Below are 20,683 nucleotides of genomic sequence, written 5' to 3'. Positions count from 1 at the left end.
CAGAGATATTTAATATCATGTATTAGATATCAGAACACATTTCCTTCATAAATATGTTAATAACTATAGGTATTAAACACTCAGTTAATATAACTTCACATATATACCACAAACCCAGTCCCCAAGCCTCTCTTATAATTCTCTCCACCATTTGCTAGTTCCCTCTATCCTACCCAGTCCAAACCTCAGTATTCCCACATCTATTCTCACCACTCCCAATGTCCCTCAAGGACAGGTCCCAACACATCTTTTCCAACATCTTTCTCACCATTGCTCTCTTTATTTTACTCTGTAACTCACTCTTTCTTTTCAAACTAGGATAATTATGTAGCTACTCTATAGCATGATACCTAACTCTGTCCCTCTCTCTATACCTTTAATCTCTCAACTGGCATAAAGTCACCACCCCTCAATCCTTGTCCTCCCTTCCAGTTTAGGAGTTTTTGCTTTTCAAAGTACTTGGTGATCCTGTTGGTAATGGTGCCACATAAAAAAGCACCAGTGCTTGTGCCATATAAAAAACACCTAGTACACTCTGTAAAGTAGTTGGCATTAGGAAGGGCATCCAGCTGTACAAAACCATGCCAAAAGACAACTAGAGCTAGGTGCAGCCCTTTGGCTGGCTAGCTCCTGTTAAACCATCCAACCCATACCAGCATGAAAAACATGTTAAATGATGATGATGATGATGAAGATATGTATATATAACAGATAATAAAATACAAATACAACAGATAATATTACCAAACATAACATTGAGCATAAATAAAAATAATCTATAAATGCTATAAATCTTTATGTTGGGTGTTATACTGTCTTCACTATCTCCACGACCTGAGACAGAAGAAAACTAAATCAAAGATTTCTAATATTGGCCTAAGATCAGAAATGAAGGGGATGTGGTGGTGTTGGGTCAACAGTCCATTAAACTGACTACTACTACTACTGCTACTACAACTACTTGCATAAAGTTTTAAAATTCTTTTAAATAATGGATCAGAAATTTGTTTCCTGACTTCCCCAACAGATTTAGCAACAGAGATAGATAGTTTTTCAGTAAAAAATTGTTGTTGTTTAACACTAGGTCCACCCTAATCTAACAAATCCATGACCAAAGCATCAAGCTGTGATCATTCGTTTTTTTCCCTCTACCTGCAGGGAACCCAGGACCATATTATCTGTTGTGACCTTTCCTGTAATGGCAAGATCTGAGTTGCTATTTCTAACAGGCCGAGTAGCCACATAGAGGCTATCTCATTGCTTCAAAATATAAGAAGTGGTAGTCAGAGTCATGTTAGTGACTGATGATGACTCATGATGCTGGTGGTCAAAGTATCAGTTATGTTAATGACTTATGACGAAGATAGTTGTGACAGTAATGTTGATGATGATAACAGTAGTGTTAATGATTAATGAAGATGGTAATGACAGTAATGTTAATGATTGACGATAGTGGTGGTAATGACAGCACAGTCACTGACTGATGATAGTGAAAGTAATGACAGTAATGTTAATGACTAATGATGATGGAAATGACAGCATTATTATCGATTCATCATGATGACAGTGGTAATGATAGCATTGTTATTGACTGAGTAGTGGTTACAGTAACGTTAATGAATAATAATGCTGGTAGTGGTGATGGTGACAACAATAGTAATGATAGCAATGGCGACATAATAAAGATATTCCATACATTTTTATGCATGTATTCTTTTCCTTGATCGGCAAGTGAAGACCCATATTGCATTGCCATAGAGGCCATTGGGTCATTGAGTAGTTGGCCTCCAGGGAAATTGATATGGGGGGGCTGCTGTCCATAGGGGTTTGGCCCAGAGCTGGGTGGGTAACCTAATAACAAGAAAAAGAGAAAGTTAATAAATACAATATAAGGAAAAAAGTCAGTGGAGCTTTCTATGTTTTTACTTGTTTCAGACATTAGACTAAGGCCATGCTGGGGCACCACCATGAATGGTTTTAGTTGAATGAATTGACTCCAGTACTTACTCTATTGGTCTCTTTTGCCAAAGAGACCAATAGAATATTGATTTGTTTACATTAGAGATGTAAACAAACCAACACTGGTTATCAAGTGATGATGGGGAACAAATACAGATACACACACAGATGCATATAACATAAATGTGTGTGTGTGTGCTTATATATATATATATATATATATATATATGACATGCTTCCTTAAGTTTCTGTCTACCAAATCCACTCCCAAGGCTTTGACTGGCCTGTGGCCCAAGTAGAAAACGCCCAAGCTGCCATGTAGTGAGACTGAGGATTATATATAAATTTGAAACAAGCTGAGAGAAGCAGAAAAACAGGTGTGATGGTTAAGATTGAGTGAAGTGCAGTGGAAACTAAGTCCAGAGGAACTGAGTTAAATACGAGGGACGTTCAATAAGTAATGCCTCTGACCCACTTGCAGTTGTTTGATCTAGCTGAAATTTTGCATGTGCAATCATTTATATCTCTATAGAGTAAGTGGCAAATTACAGCTCTGAAGCGGACGTTAAACGATGATGATGAATTAATTGTGGTTTCTGATTTACAGGTGTTTGAACCGAGTCAAGTGTGAAATGGAGCCTGTTGAGTGTCAAGCAGTGATCCGGTTTTTGTATTTGAAAGGACGCACACCACGGGAGACTTTTGATGAAATGAAAGTAACTTATGGTGATGATGCCCCATCATATGACCTTGTAAAACGCTGGCATCGTGAATTCAAACACGGTCGGAACTCTGTGGAAACAGCTCCCAGATCTGGTTGCCCCTTCTGCCATTGATGAGGCATCTGTCCGTCAAGTTGAGGCTGCCATTTTGGAAGATCAACGCATAATTATTCGCCAAATAGCCTATGAGGTCAAGATTAGTACCAGGTCTGTGGAAACTATCATTCATGACCATTTGCATATGCAAAAGGTGTCTGCCAGATGGATTCCCAGGTTGCTCACGCCTTTCCAGAAGCAAGAACGCGTTGAGTGCTCGAGGGTGAATTTGGAGATGTGCCAAGAAGATGAGTCAAAATTTTTCAAAAGACTGATTACACAGGATGAAACGTGGGTCCATCACGATGATCCAGAGACCAAAGCCCAGTCAATGCAGTGGAAGCACCGTGACTCACCCCTCCAAAGAAGGCAAGGGTGCAGCCCTCCACTGGCAAGGTCATGCTCACAGTCTTCTGGGACCAGGACGGAGTAGTGATGATAGATTTCCTGGCAAAGGGTACCACAATTGCAGGAGCCTATTATGCTTCACTTTTGAGGAAATTAAGAGAAGTTATCAAAATCAAGAGGCGGGGCAAGATCAGCAAAGGCATCCTCCTCCTGCAGGACAACGCTCCGGTCCACAACTCGCATGTCGCCAGATCAGAAGCACAGGCGTATGGCTATGAACTCCTCCCCCATCCCCCTACTTTCCTGACCTTGCACCCTCTGATTTTCACCTCTTCCCACTCATGAAGTTGTTTTTGAAAGGAAAGCGTTTCCCAGATGATGCAGCCTTGATTTCTGAAGTCACGTTCAGGTTGGAGGACCAAGCTGGGGTCTTCTACAAAAAAGGTCTCCAGAGCTGCATCAAGCAATGGGAGAAATGCGTAACTCTGGGTGGTTCCTATGTAGAAAAAGACTAATAACTGTGCCAAGTTTCGTTGCTCTACTGCTATGGGAAGTGGGTCAGGGGCATTACTTATTGAACGCCCCTCGTATAATCACAGAAAAGGACCTCCAAATAATGGTTAAAGAACTGAGAACTTTAAAGTATGGAAGGTTTTAAAGCTCTTGTTGAATCATAGGAAGTGTGACATCACTTGCATAAAAGCAGTACTTTGAAAGGATATATGTAAGTTGTATGTATCTGTGTATGTCTTCCAACACCGCTTGATAACCGGTGCTGGTTTGTTTACGTCTCTTTAACTTAGCAGTTCGACAAATGAAACCAACAAAATAAGTAATGGGATTTATTTGTTCAACAAAAACCATTCAAGGTGGTGCCTCAGCATGGCCACAGTCTGTAGAGCTAATAGTTTATCCAAGTTGAAATGAAGGTTTTTGATTTAGGCGAAAGACCAGCAATGTTTGAGGGGTGGGGTTAGTTGATACCTTCGACACCAGTACTAGACTGGTACTTTTATCTCAACAGGAGGGATAAATAGTCAAAGTTGGCCTCAGTAGTATTTGAACTCGGAGCGTGAAGAGCCGTAAGAAATACCACAAGGTATTTAGCCTGATGTTCTGACGATTCTGTTAATTTAAGGCTCTTTATCTAAGTTGAAATATTTCTGCTTTGCAGAAACGAGCGATGTAAACAAATATAAGGGAGATAATTCTTGGCATTTTAACAAAGATTATCTTTTTTCTCTTTTTGAAAAAAGAATTAAAACTTAAAATAAACATCTACAATGAAAATTATGATAATGAATCTTTTCTTTCCTCAACATTTTCCCTACAGTGATGGGGAAAACACAACAGATTAAACAATTCTAAAAGAAAATTCATGAAGAAACAGACTTACATAGGAGAGACAGGCATGCTACTTAATTTTATAACGTTAACATTTATGATACTTATATATTTTTTATTGTAATTATCATTGTCTGTATTATTATCTTTTATTTTTGTTACCTTCATTTGGGTAGCCATAAGGAGGTTGTTGGTTACTTGTGTCTTCGAACAGCGGAGGTCTGGACGGGGCATTCCGGTTGTTTCGTTTCTTCTGCGTTGCAGCTGCAAGGGAAATAACTCCAGTGACTATTCCTTATAATACTTAAAATGGCCGTTATTCATGCTTATTTATAACTGTATTAGCATAACAAAACCTCTACCATTGTAGTAGCGTATAAAACGCACGCGCACACAAAGCACAAAATATATGAATCAAATATGGGTAAAAAAAAATACAATGTTCTACCAAATTTTATCTTCTTGGAAAGAAATCTGATAACTATACTCTATATAAAAATGATTAATAATTTGGCTACTTACGATCTTGTAACCTGACAAGAGTGATGTCATGGATCAATAACGCGTCTCTTAATGTTTATACAATACCACCGGAACAGAATAATAATTTTGCTCGTTATAAAATCACATTTCTAAACTAAGAGATTAGTTACACTATATGAGAACAAAATATTGTTGCAAATACAAATATTTCAGAGTTAACACCCCTAAGGGAAACCTACAGATCTACTGATGTATTGAGTGCAATTACATAGATGGTTCTCCATTGGTTTCAGTCTAGTTAGAGCCCTGCATTTCCTCTCTGACAGACAGTTTATATATCAGTCAACATCCAGAATAAGATGACGTTAGTATGGGTTTAAGAATTACAGTATGAGAAATATTACAAATCATATTATGGAGTACATGAATCTGTCTATTTAAGGAAATATTTCAAAACTTACTTCTGAGAAATATGAAAATCTAACTAGACTGCTCACAGCTACAACTTAGGTGAGTTCTGTTCAGCTTTGATACAGTTCTCATCAGGATTTAGAATGTTTAAATTGTTTCAGAGCAAAGCTAGAAATATTCCCTTATATAAAATGAATTTACTCAGATACCCAATAGTGTTGTATACACACACATCACATTATATATATATATATATATATATATATATATTAAAGGAAATAGAGAAATACAATTGACATATTAAAAATCTATTAACATTATAATACAATTATACTATAAAAAAGATATAATATGATATAATAAATAATTAAAACAAATATATATCCTACAATTTGTTTCATCTCATATTCACTAGTGAATTTATAAAATTTCTTATGATAAATATGTCTAAAAAATAGACAAAAATTCCATGCAAGGACTGCTAAATCATAAAATCTATTTTATGGAATGGGAGAGAATCTTTGGCAGCCTGGTAAATCTGCAGTCACCACCCAATAGCCGTTCCACTTTTCATTGCTCACAGAAAGTTCCTTCCTCTGGACACAGATCTGCTGTCCTGAGCGCATGAAGGTAATGAAATCTCTGGTTGGTTCTTTCAATGATTTTTTTTTCCACTGTTGATGAGAGCAATTTCGTTCTTTATAGGCTTAAGGACCAGGTTGTGTCTCAATATATATCTATTCAATGCTAGTAAACAATTGGAAAGAATATGTTTCAGTGTTCCGACCTTTCCATGTTTGCATATATTATTCTCTGAGACACTCCATCTTACTAGATTTGTAGGCGATGGCAAGACATCATAGGATGAATGAATCAGAAAACTTAGCCAAGATGTAGTCCATCTCCATATCTCATTCTGATTTATTTTTCTCTCAACATGTTCCTCCCATCTCATCAACTGCTCTTGTTGAGTGCATTGGATTAAATGAAGCTCTCTTCTCTTTGTTTCCCTTGTTTTGACACTGTTGCTAACAACAGATCTACGTTCGCTCTGCATCATACTTGCAAATGGTCTGAACCAATCTGCGCCAAAACCAAGTCCCTTCCAATGAATTTGTGTTGCACCAACCATATCTCGGTAAGACAGAGTATCATCAGTTTCTGCTTCTGCTTTCCACTTCCTGGTCGTTTTTACATTTGGTGGATTACACCTGATTTCTATGTCCTTTAACTTTCTCAGCATCATCACCATTTACCTTCCCTAGTTTATAAATTTCAACTATTGATGCTAGCGGTAACTGCAATTAGCCTTTTACAATAAAGAGCTGAACTGTTCAACATCCAAGGTAGGCCTAGTTACTTTCTAGTGAACACATTACATTTTTGTTCAATAATTTGAACTCATGACAGTGCTACCTCATATATTAAAAGTAGCCACAAAAGTTGCAGACACAAGCCAAACTGTAAGCACCAAATTTTATGTCTACCTGGTAGCTTTGAGTTGTCAGTTACTGTTAATCCAACCTTGGCTTGTTTCATAATTTGCATCCCACGACTCCTACATGACAATGTTCCAGCATATACTCACCCCAAGCTCTTGACAGGTTCTTCCTTGACTGTTGGAATGCTTTTTTTTGGCTATTTGAAACTTTACTTCTCTTTGCACTTCCTTATTAAATATCAGACTATGCGACTTTGTTCTGAATCGCATCCTTGACCACTTCACAAGCTCGTCTAGCCTCAAGAGGGCACTCTGCATGATTTGCTTGTCTGTTGATAGAAGTGTCACGTCATCCATGAAGGCCTTCTTAGGTGATTGTACATGGGCGATTTGTTCCAAAAAGTCCACTGCTTTCAAAATCATCTCCATGATTAAGATAAACCACGTGACAGATATTGTGCAGCCAGCAGCAATGCCAATCTCCAATCGGTGTCAATCTGTTGTAAAATCTCCAGCTATAAACTTCATCTCAAAACTGTTATAATATATCCTCATTAATTTTTTTACTTTGTCTTGAACGTGGAAGTATTCCATGGCTCTCATCAGTAATTCGTATGGTACTGAGGCATATGCATTAGGTAGGTCAAGCCATACCATGTTCAGACTAGTGAATAGGAAAAATTGATGGAAACTCAAATAGACACACACTCATATTTTGGCCATTTGGCTGAGATCAAAGAGAACTATGTGTGTGTGTGTGTATACACACACACACACACAACATTCAATTTAATATTTAACTCTTTTGTTACTGTATTTCTGTTGCAATGCAGTCTTTGTTTCAAAATATTTTCAATGTAACAAACAATTTATTAAACTGTCAGTTTTTTGCTGGTGTTTGGAACATAAATTCACATGAAATTCAGATGCAAGACTTTAATCAGAATAACTTTAAAACAGGAAGTTTGCTTTATATAAGTAGGGGCAGATTGATGTCAAAAGAAATAAAGAAAGTTTTCTATTTTTATTTTTCTATGTATATGTTCAAATAACTTGTGCATTTAATGCTTTACATTCAACTGCAAATACCACTTGGTAGTGCTTGAAAAACTCAATTGCCAAATTTACATCTTTATAGCAAAGAAATACTTCAGCCCTATGCAACTCTTGATTTCCATCTATGTACAAATATACCTCAATACATAAACTACTGCTTCTGTATCATGCATTTTAATATGTTTACGCTTCAGTCTGAAGCATGTTAAACTTTCAAAATGTTTTCACATGAATACTTTTGAATACCATATTTTTGTTTAAGTGGAAGAGTTTGAAATTCATTGATGTATTATTATTTTTCACCTAAATTATTATACAAATATTATATCCAGTGAATGATTTATTTCTTTGGGGCAAATGCTGGATTTAAAATCACATGAATGTTATGAATAATGAAAGCATGCAGTTAATTTTTTTTTAGTTGCATAAAGCACCATTCGAGCATGGTCAATGCCAGTCCCACCGGACTGGCTCATATGCCAGTGGCACATAAAAAGCACCATTCATGTGTACCTGATGCCAGTACTGCCTGGCTGGCCCCTGTGCTGGTGGCACGTAAAAAGCACCCACTACACTCTCAGAGTGGTTGGTGTTAGGAAGGGCATCTAGCTATAGATACCTTGCAGATAAGATTGGAGCCTGGTGCAGCCTCCTGGCTTGCCAGTCCTCAGTCAAACTGTCCAACCTACGCCAGCATGGAAAGATGATGTTAAACGAAGATGATAATGATGATTTTCCATTATTTTAAAAAAGTATATTAGAATAGGCTGATATATTGAGAATGTGCTATGAAAAAACAGAAACTGGAAAAAAATTGACTTTTGCAATCTATATTTGATATACATGTGTGTGTGTGTGTGTATGTATATATATATTAATAAATTTCAGGGTAGCAAAAAAAATTTAGAAAAATTTCTTTGCTACCAGTGGTCTAGCGAGAAGAAAAAACTAGTCAATAGACTATATATAAAATTACAGTGTACATTTAAACACATAAGAGATGGCCATAACAGGACATTCCCTTTCGAAATTACCCCTAATAATGGTTTGGAGTTTAACTACTCCTTCTAGCGAGTCAGATGTCCTGTTATGGCCATCTCTTACATGTTTAAATGTACACTGTAATTATATATATATATACATATATATATATATATACACACACACACATACATACATATACACACACAAATATATATATATATGATGATGATGATGATGATGATATATATATATATATACTTACGCATATACATACACACACACACACACATATATATATACTTACGCATATACATACACACACACAATATATATATATATAGTATCATTATAATATCCCAATGGGCTACATATGCAGTAGCTACAGTGTTACAGTGTTAGATTAAAATGGCAAAACACAGAAAATACTTTTAAGAGCCAATTCATGCTCTATACTTTGTAATGGAAATAGCCAACTAGCTACAAACTAAAAATTTTGCAAGCAAATTATTATATATTATATATTTAAGTTGGATTCATAAAATAAAATTTAATAAATAATGAAATTAGAAAATATAGAAATTGACCCAACTAGGAAATATGTAACTTTTATATGTTTGAAAGAAAAGAAAATTATTACTTTCCTAATTGTGAGATTACCAAAGTTGGCAGTAAAGTTGCTAATCTGAAGACATAGTAAAGTAGCCAAATAAATTGGCACTGAACACAAGTTATGATAAGAAAATAACTTATGTATAACAATATACAAATATTGCATGCAAGCATGCAATTAGGCATATCATACAATTGACTGCTAACAAGGCATATTCTTCATGCAGTGTTACACATTGCCAAATAACTGACCTTGCAGACAATCAAATAGTAAAACAACTATCAACCAGCTAGTTAACAAACTGATTAACCAGTAAACAAAAAAATCTACTCAGCTTAGTAGATAGTCAACTTAGAATTCAATGTTAAGTTTGTAAACTATTCAGACATGCTCAGACATGCTAATATTAAAAGATCATTTTAAGTAATTTATTACCTACAAATAACTTGTAAAGTTGCCATATTTACAAAACATGGATAAATTAGGCAACTGAGAATCGAAATTGATCAACATCAATGGAAATTGCAGCTGTGATACCAGTGCCGGTGGCACGTAAGAGAACCATCCGAACATGGCCATTGCCAGCGCCGCCCCAACCGGCCTCGTGCCGGTGGCACATAAAAAGCACTATCCGATCGTGGCTGTTTGCCAGCCTCGTCTGGCACCTGTGCCGGTGCCATGTAAAAAGCACCCAATACACTCGCGGAGTGGTTGGCATTAAGAAGGGCATCCAGCCGTAGAAACATTGCCAGATCAGACTGGGCCTGGTGCAGCCTTCTGGCTTCCCAGACCCCAGTTGAACCGTCCAACCCATGCTAGCATGGAAAGCGGATGCTAAACGATGATGATGATTAGCAAATAACTAAACTGGAAAATAACATATAGAGTGCGTGAAAGCCAGTTTGTTTTTGTCCTTACTATAGCCAACTTAGGTTTACAGGTAGCTTGAAACATACAACTTTGCAAGCAAGCATTTTGGTAGACAGGTTAGAAATCTAGTAAACAACCAAATTGACAAATTTCCAAACAATGAAGAAACTTTTTGGCAAATAGCTTCACAAATTAACATTCCTTGTCTCAAATTAAGCAGCCTGATTAATTAAGCAAATTACATAGAACTGGGATGGTAATTGGTATATAATTCTGAAAGTAATCATAAAGCTCAACAAATAAAAATAAATCCTTGTAATAAATTGTTGCAAGTAACTAATTTATACAAAGTAAAGCAATAATGGTATTGATTAATGTGCCATAAATTTACGAATAGTGTAACTGGTTAAGTCAGTCATTCAAATAATGTAGTTATAATATGAAAATTGGGACAATACACTGTAGAGAGTGGATAATACCAAAGACAACTTTACCATTTATCAATGCAGAGTTGGTAAGATTCATCCACACACACAAACATATATATATATATATATATATATATATATATATATACACACACACACACACATATATATATATATACACACACACACACATATTATGTGTGTGTATACCACTAATACAGTTGAACATAAATACCAATAATAAATTGTGTCCAGGTTAATCAATAGCACTCATTGCTACCTTCAGATTTATTTCACTGTGAATAAAGAGTTACCTTCCTTGTTTCATTAACCAATGTAACTGGGTCTCTTCCCCTATCCAACCCGCCACCACCACTAATCAAGTGTTGAGTAAAAATTACACAAGTTTTATCATACATGAAAATTCAAAATTGCTTCCAATGTAGGCACTAGGCCTGAAATTTAGTGTGTAAGCAAGGAGTTTGTCAATACCATCGATGCTAGTACTTGACTGGAACTCTGAAAGGACGAAAGCTAAAGTTGATGCTGGTAGGATTTGAATTCAGAACAAAGAGTAGGAAGACAAACCACAAGGCATTTATTCTGCTGCTCTAAAAATTCTACCAGCTCACCGACTTCTAACAATAATAACAATTGTAATAAATGTGAACAGTTCCTTCAGTTTGAATGACTGTTTGTTTCACGGTTAATGTTGAAATAATATATCCCTTGTATTATACTAGTCAAGATGCTCCCCAGAGATACCTTCTGCATGGGAAATGAATAGTTAAGTGGAGGCTAACATATTTAATTATATATTCTTCATAAAGGAGGCACCTTTTTCATTATTTTAAATTACCTTTTCAAGAATGTTTTGTTACTCATATTTTCTCAATCATTCTAAGGTTATGCCATCCTGATGAGGTTCAATAACTCTGAGACATGTTTGGGGTCACCACAGTACTTACCAAAGACCCAGCTCATTCTTTAACCAAACTTTTACATTAATGTAGACCTCACAGTTATCTAACTTGCATTTTTAGACAAGAATTATCATTAACATTAATGGTTTTACTTTTCATTACAGGTTAAATTTGAATGAACCCTTTATCATTTTAAACTGGCCATATGCAGCCCAAATATTCTATCTGTTTTATGTTCAAACTATCAATATCTGGTCTCTTACACCTACCCTACAATCACATCATTGAAATCTCAAAGCTGCAAGATTAATTCAAAATAAAGTTAATGAATAAGTATTACATTTGATGGAGTAACTGGAATGCTAAAAGCTTAATAAAATATTTTGTGGACCTCGCTATATTAAATATGTTAGATCCTCACTTTATCAAGATGCTTTTTAATTCTTTTGTTACCTTATTTCTGTTGAAATACATTGCTTTTGTTTGAATTAATTTTGAAATAATGAAGAATTTGGTAAAATAACTGTCATTAAGCTGGTATTTGGAGCATAAATTAACACAAAATTTTGATGGGAGCTTTCAATTTAGATCCCTTTAATCCTCTTGTTGAGATACTCTAAGTGTTTATTTCAATTGATTTTAAATATAACAAAGAATTTAATGAAAATAACGTTGTTATTAAACTAGTGTTAGGAACATAAATTACAACTAAGTTTTTGTGGAAGATTTTAATTCAGAACTTTTGAAAACAAGACATTTGTAGAACAGAACCATGGTAGTCTTGGATGAGTTAGTATTAAAAGGGTTAAAACAAGAAGTTTGTAACACAGATCCAGGAGCAGTTTCAGGTGGGGTGATATCAAAAATGTTAGTCAAAAACAAAAGCAGGATGTTATATGAATGAAAATATGATAGCATCTGTTGTGAAAATGGGAAAATACTTTGAAAGCTTAACAAAAAGATTGTCAAAACAGTGAATTCTGCAACCTTCACTTAAGAGTAAAGATATTTTACATTCATTTGAAAAGGTGTATTATATTTAATCTTTTTTTACTATATTTCAACACTATCTTTATTTCAATTAATTTTGAAAATAATGAAAAATTTGATAATATAATTTTGTCATTATTTAGGAGATAGATTAAAATAAAATTTTGATAGGAGGTAGTTTAGATCACATTAAAACAGGGAGATACAACATGGAACCAGAGGTATTTTAGTATCAAAAGGGTTAAGCTAGTGTTCAAAACAATATAAAATTTTGATGAACATAAATTGTCGGAATTTTGGTTTAAGCACCCCATATAACTTCTCATAGTTTTTTAGTTTTGGGAATTTTCAGAAAACTTTTGTGAATTTTTGTTCTACACATGGGAATTCATACAATTAGGAAAAAAAATTTGTTTTTAAATTCCCCAAAATAATAAAAAAGTTATAAGGGGTTATGTGGGGTGCTTAAACCATAATTCCACCCATAAATTAATACAAAACCTTGATGGAAGTTTTAACTTAAATAACTTTAAAACATGAAGGTTGCATCATAGAACCATGGATGGAATTTGGGTTGGTTAATATCAAAATGGTTAAAGTGTGCTAAAACATTTTGCTTCTCAGTTTTTTTTTCCACCCCTTTTATATAACATGAACACCATTGGCATCATAAGCTAACACATACAGCAGCCATTGAAATAAGAATTTCATCAAAAATATATATTCAAAAAATTTCATTTTTAACCAAAATTTTAAAATAGATAAAATTAAAAAAAGGAGGAAATTAAATACAAAATATGATACATCATTTTTCATGTTTTCCATGACAGTCTCTAAAAATAGACTTTTAATAAAATACCTTTAAAAAATATTAAGAAAATCAATACTTTCTGATAGAAAGTATTGATTTCGTTATTATTTATTCTATAATTTCATTTTTTAATCAAAAATAATATAGTTTAGATTGCTCAGCATTAAAATGTTTATTAATTTATGTCATAAAACATTTTATTTATCACAAAACAATGAATACTTGACCATTGTTCATAATTAAACAAATGTGGTACACAGATGAAAAGATTAAAGAAAACCCAAAAGAAACCCAATTCCTAAGGTTAATAGAAAGAGAAAATAATAATAATAATAATAAATGCCCTGATAGTTTTGATGCATGTGTCTGGTGTACTCTTATCAGATGGGTAGTCATGATGGGTACACTGGGCTTCGTATATTTTACCCTAGTATCACTTTGATGGCATACACTGCTCTCTCACTCAATAATAATTCTTTCTACAATACACACAAGGCCTGAAATTTTTCGGAGGGGGGGGGCTAGTCAATTCTATGAACCCCTGTACTCAACTGGTACTTACTTTATCAACTGCAAAAGAATGAAAGGGAAAGTCAACCTCAGCAGAATTTGAACACAGAACCTACAGCTAGAAGAAATGCTGTGAAGCATTTTGTATGATAGGTTAATTCTACTAGCTCACTGTCCCAATAATAATATTTGCCATGATGCAATACCAGGCAGTGGCTCTCATGGATTTTGATCTTAACTGATTGAAAGTGTTAATTTGTACAGGTTTTCTCTTGGTATAAAAGATGAGCTACAGCAAATATTCAGCTCAATACCACAGATTTGCTTGACCATAACTATTTAAGCATGTCCCATAGTGGCTGATATGTGTATCTCTGATCATGAGCAGGAGTAGTAGGGGAGCATCAGTCATGTATTGAAAGGGATTCTTTGGGGTTTCAATAATTCATCCCTGGAAACATGGGTGCTTTGTTCATCATCATTAAACAACCCTTATTTAATGACCTTTTGAGCAGGATGGGCCAAATGATCTGAAGAAAATTCTAACTGGATTCCACCTGCAAGCCATGAGCTGTTTATCTTGATATTAGGTCACCATGTTGCACACATATGGTTATTATGCATGTGTCTATTATACCCCTTTTCAAACCAGTAGTTATCATGGGTATATTGGGGTTCATATATTTGTTCCCCAGTGTCACTTTGATGACATGCACTGCTCTCACACTCAGTAATAATAATAATGGTTCAAATTTTGGCACACAGCCAGTAATTTTGGGGGAGTGGGTAAGTCGACAACATTGACCCCAGAGATCAACTGGTACTTATTTTATCAACCCCAGTAGCACAAAAGGTAAAGCTGACCTCAGTGGAGTTTGAATTTAAAGTATAACACTGAAAGAAATACTGCTAAGCATTTATCCGATGCACTAATGATTCTGCTGCCTTGTTACCTTGATGATGATGATAATAATAATAATAAGAAGAATATTTTAAATTTTGGTATAAGGACAAAAACTAGAGGTGGAACCTCTCAATTACTGCAACCCAAGTGCTCAACAGGTAATTGTTTTATTGATCTCCCAAAAGGGATGAAAGGTAAAGTCAACCTTGGTGGAATTTGAACTCAGAATGTAAAGACAGACGAAATGCCATTAAGCATTTCGTCCAGTGTGCCAAAGATTCTGCCAGCTTACCACCTTAATAATAATAATTGTTATTATCAATAATAATAATGTACATAAAAATATGTTTGAACAATATTCCACAGACAAGTTTAAAAAGAAAAGTTCAATTTGTCCCTCTTCAAATGAAATTAATATTCAATGTTTCCTTCAAAGTTTCTAGGTTATCTACATCATTCTTATTAAATATATAACAAAATAGATGCACAGTACATTCAACATTAGAATCAAGGGAACTAAAAATAAAGAATTTTTATGATGTCACTCAAATTGACTAACAAAATAGTCAACCTATCATAAAACGTGCTTACCACTGTAAGTGCCAAGATTAAAGATTACAAAATACTAAATATTCATGAGCAACAGTTGGCTATTGGAAAAATGCTAATGATTCTATGGAACTTGATAATGACCAGCCTAAGCATCTCAAATCCTTTTATCAGCCCTCGATATGACATAATCTACTTAATCAGAACAAGAATAGCTTTTACCTATTGAATCATTGAACGATTTCTATTTCTATTTTATACACAACACAGTGTAAATCAGAAGAACTGAAATAAATCTAAACACTACAAAATTTTGCTGTGAGTTAGATAAAAATGTAAAAGTATTCTTTCTATGTTATTGATGTGTAGAGGAAAAGAAAGAAGGAATCTCCTGATGGACCATTTCACAGTTTGTTTACTGTTCTTCAGACAACACATACATGGCTTTCTTCCCCAATTCAATAGCATAGGTTGATGTCTAAAGAATCTCTCTTTATGTAGTGTATTTAGATAAAGCCAGCTTCATGGAGTTCATCATTCAACAAGCTATCACTATGAGAATTTTAGTTCAGCACTGTAAACTTAGAAAATTATGAAGATCTTCCTATTGTAGATTGATAAATTGATCCTCACCATGTTGCATATTCAATGCAGTATCTATGAAAGAAGATGAAAAATTTGGTCTTTCAGTCAGCACCATATTTACTCTACTAGAACCAGATGGCTGCTTTGAAATGTCAGCAACATGTAAACATATGCAGTATAGGAGCAGTTGTTGTTACTTAATGCCAACAACTCAACTACAATATAGGGACCAGCTTATATCTTTAGCATTTAAACTACCCATATCAGGCCGATACATTTTCTCTTTTTTATGTTCAAACTGGCCAGATGTTACCCATCTACACTACTATGTCATTCTAAAAATAAACAATCACATCAACATCTCAAAGCTACAACATAATGTATAGTTAATTCAAAACAATGTAAATAAATAAGCATTACATTTGACAAAGTGAGTTGAATACTAAAGGGTTAAAAAGCCAAATTAAGCAGAGTAATAAGTCTAGTGACAAAGACTTCTGTAATGTTTGAGTCTTGACCTCAATATCAAGAATTACAAGTCAGTATCTTAACTATTATGCTTCTCAAAGCAACCATCTGAAGGCCGGTGCAATAGATGATAAAAAAAAATTCTTAGAACAAGTCTGAGAGGTGAGTTTCAACATTTTAAGCAGGACTATGATTGTTGACTAATTCAGAGTATTATTAATGACAATTAATTGTCATTAATACTTCCTTAATATAAAAAAGCTTATTTATCCCAGTTTCAGATAATATCTGCTTTGCTAATTCAACTAACCCCATACAGCATTCATCACCAGTGTTTTTTAAGTTATTTTTGAATTACATGTCTCACTTGACCAGAACGAAAACAGAAACAGTAATAAGAATGGTAAATAATGTCTTTATGAGCAAAAATTCAAGGACCTGAAATAAAACAATATATAAATAAGTACCAAAAATTTATAACAAATATAGAAAAACAAAAATAAAAAAAAAGAACAAGATAATCCTTGTTAATTGCAACATAAGTTGCAATGAAGAAGAAATATCTTGCATTAAAAAGAAAGAAATTATAATCAAATGTTATTGAGCACACCACCACCACCACCACAACCACTTGACATTTTCAAATAACAGGCTCCCATTTTTGGTTTTAGTATTACATGCAGCAGGGGTCAAGAGAATTATTAGGAAGACTAAAAGCAATGCTCACCTGGATGCCACATCAAGAAAGAATCAAATGATCATGAAATGGGAGAAATAAATAAAATATTAGGCACTTCTGTAAAACTGTAATAGCTAGCTGTCTTTGAGAAAAACTTTCAATTTCAGGGTTTAACTTGTCAGCCCACAATTTCCATAGTCAGAACAATTAGTAGCAAGTGCTGTTAATCAGGACTTGTTTAATTGCTTTTGCTCTGTCATTTGCCTAACTGCACTAATGACATGCAAAAGTCATTACATACTGTTCTCAGTATGGTCCGTTATAAGTTTCCATGAACTAATAATGTTAATTACTGAAACCAAAAGTTTTTCCCAAATTGAACTTGTCATTACAAAACCTTCAAATGGACATACTGCAAACTGAAAGGAATCAAAGCAAGATGCACTCTTACACTTTGCATAACAGTAAATTGAATTTCAGTTGTTAAGAAATATCTAGAAGTTATTTATGGTAAATGGGAGAGTGGGATTCAGGAGTCAAAAGGTCAAATTCTGGAAAGGAAAGGAATAGATGCATATAGCTCAACTTTAGAATATTATCAGCACTATCTAATGATTTCTCCATCAACAACATGAACAGAAATGAAAATTAATATTGTCCCCACAGTATTTAAACATGAAGTTGTAAAACTTCAATTGGCTATCAGCTAATAGTGTTGTATTTGCTGATCTCTTGTCAAATAATATTATAGTAAACAACTATAATAATATTTTAATAATGTAATTAAAACATATGGAAGCACTCAAGAGATAGTTTAAAAATAAGTATTAAAAACAAATTTCCACTCGGCACACCCCTGTGGCTCACTGGTTCATGTCAAACCTTTTGACCTAAACCAGCATGGAAAATAGACATTAAATTATGATGAGAGACATTCTGTTTTAATTAACAACTGACTGCTTTCCATAGTAGCAACTTCTTATTTCCCAAATGAATAAATATGTTGTCAAATAAAATAAAATAGAAAGTATTAGGTGTAATGTCTTAAATATCACCATGCCAACAAAACACTAGCTCCGTAGGCCCCTCATTTAGTAAACCCTATCATAAAACAAGTGTATTCAGTGCTGAACTATGATTTCTGTACATTGGGTTAAACACATCCTCATCAAATGTAGTTTTTGGAGTTAATACAAGTTTACCACAGAAAGCTATTCCAAAGAGAACCAAGACACTTTCATGTAATAAATGACAGTGAATATCTTTCTCTAATCGAGGCATCATCCAGTCAGACTGATTGCCCAGGCCAGCCTGACTACATCTCTCCATCCCTCCCGATCTTCCATTAATGTTTTTAGGTCTTCAACTTGGCATCCAACATCTTCTGCAAGCTGTTGTATATATGCCTTCCATGGTCTTCCAGTTGCTGTGGTACCATGATTTGGTGTCCACAGCAACACATTACTCACAAGTTCTACTTTACTTCTCCAGCAGTGGCCAGCAAACCTCAATCTCCAGTCTGGGATGGTTGATGAGAAAGTTGGTACATTCCCATATAACCATTGTTTTGTTGGGTTCTCTCCAAGAAATGTTGAGTACTGCATGTAACATTCTGGTGTAGGCACTGTCCAACATGCACTTGAGTCTCTTAGTGAGAGTTCAAGTCAGAGATCCATATACAAGCACAAATTCAACAACTGCTCTGAAAAACTGTCTCTTCAATGTATCTGGTAGGGTTGACTTCCATATTGTTCCAAGACTGTCTATAGTTGCCCAAGCCTTAGCAACATGAGATTTAGTATCTTCTTCAGTTGACATGATATTGCTGCCTAGGTAAGTAAACTCATTGACATTTTTCAAGGGCTTCTGTTTGATGGTCCTGATTTCACCTCTCGTGTTCAGGATGATAAACTGTCTTCTTTCCATTCGCATATAGTCCTATGTTAGTGGCAGCATTTTCCAGGAGATGGAGTAAACATTCTTTTGTGTTGTCAGTGAAGAGCACTATGTCATCAGCATAATCAGCATCAGTCAAGTAGGTAGTCAGATATCTTCTGCTTCTAGCCTTCTATAAAGTGAAATCCAGGTCATTGTGTTGATCTATTGAGGTATGCAATATGTAATCGAGACATAGGATGAACAAGGAGCCAGTGTGTCACCCTGCAGTACTCCTGCACAAACATCAAAGAAGTCTGTATCTCCATCTGGTGACCACACTTTCACTCAGGTGTTTTTTATACAGCATCATTACTGCCTTTATTGTTTCATCAGGGATTCCATATGCCCTAAGGATTTCTGCCATCTTATCTCTGTGTATAGAGGCAAAGGCCTTGGAGAAATCAACTAAAAGCAGAACTGCTTTAAGGTTTTTGGCTCACACTCCTTCCAACACCCTCCTGTGAGAATTTGACTAGATGTAGAGCAGCTCTTCCTGAATTCATTTTGATTTTTCCTAAGAACTCTTTCAATTTGAGGTTGGATTCAATTGAGTAGCAATGCATTGTAAATTTTCACTGCAATTGGTGTTAATGTAATTCCTCTGTAGTTTATTGTAAGGCCCAGATCCCCTTTTTGGGGAAAGGCAGAATACATCTTTCTGTCCAGACTTTTATCTCACTTTGATGATATACTGAGTTGCACGATTTGAGAAGAATGCCATTGAAATTGCCGGTTTTCCAGACTTCAGGCGGGATATCATCCAATCCTGCAGGTTTTTGGTCTTCCTCAGTATGACTTCAAGCTCTTCTATAGAGAAGGATCCCTGCTTGGTATCCAGGACCTCTTCAACAATACAATGGATCTGCAGATTTGATGTATTCAGTGATTTCTCAAGAAGGTTTTGAAAATGGTCTTTTCACTTACTCAGTCTCTCCTGTAGGCTAGAGGCCTTCAACTTCACTTCGAAGGATTTCTTCCGACCACTCCATTTACTCTCTGCCATGCTAAAGAAGACTGTTTATTGTCTTCTGCATTTTTGGTTTTGTTGATTTGGGTTTGAATGTATTTTTGCTGTTCTATCTGATATAATACATTAAGTTCTTTCAGCACCTTTGTTTTTCTATTTAAGTTTCTTCTTGTAGAATTCCTGTTGCACTGCTTGGTTATTTCTTTTATGCTAATTCTTTTTGCAAGCACTGTTACTTACCCAGGTGGCTCTTCATTTCACTTCTGGTCTCAAAGGGATGCATTTTTCAGCAGCCTCATAATGAGCTTGGGCGCAGTTGAAATATGTTGCGTTTGGTGTGTAATCTACATTGGCATCATGTAATACATCAAAGCAATTTCTGAGTTTAATCATGAAATCATTTTGGACTCTCTCATTGTACGTCAGAATAACCCAGTTGTAGGGTGGTCTTGAGGTTCCTTTTATCTTGTTTGCTCAGAGGCTTACCTGAAGCTTAGATGTTATCACTTGATGGTCAGATGATGCACCAAAGAAAGTGTTGTATGCTTCACAGTTGTGGCAGCTGTTAATCCACATTTTGTTCATAAGATTTGAATCCATTTGGGGA

At 35.0% G+C, this 20,683-nt stretch overlaps 1 protein-coding gene across 3 annotated transcripts in view; it reads right to left on the bottom strand.

Moving 5' to 3' along the window:
• The window catches only part of LOC115217074 (protein YIF1B), a 62,567-nt gene that overhangs the window by 30,591 nt on the left and 11,293 nt on the right, over window positions 1-20,683 (bottom strand). For all 3 annotated transcript variants that reach the window (XM_029786662.2, XM_029786661.2, XM_036507579.1), the window contains exons 2-3: window positions 4,632-4,733; window positions 1,697-1,851 (exon numbers count right to left, since the gene is read on the bottom strand). In XM_029786662.2, the coding sequence (XP_029642522.1) occupies window positions 1,697-1,851; window positions 4,632-4,733 (257 nt within the window). The remainder of the gene's footprint in view (window positions 1-1,696; window positions 1,852-4,631; window positions 4,734-20,683) is intronic.

The sequence above is a fragment of the Octopus sinensis genome, linkage group LG11 (assembly GCF_006345805.1).
Source record: "Octopus sinensis linkage group LG11, ASM634580v1, whole genome shotgun sequence".
Classification (NCBI taxonomy): Eukaryota; Metazoa; Mollusca; class Cephalopoda; order Octopoda; family Octopodidae; genus Octopus; species Octopus sinensis.
The sequence above is the reverse complement of the archived record's forward strand: the minus strand, read 5'-3'. Positions and strand labels throughout refer to the sequence as shown.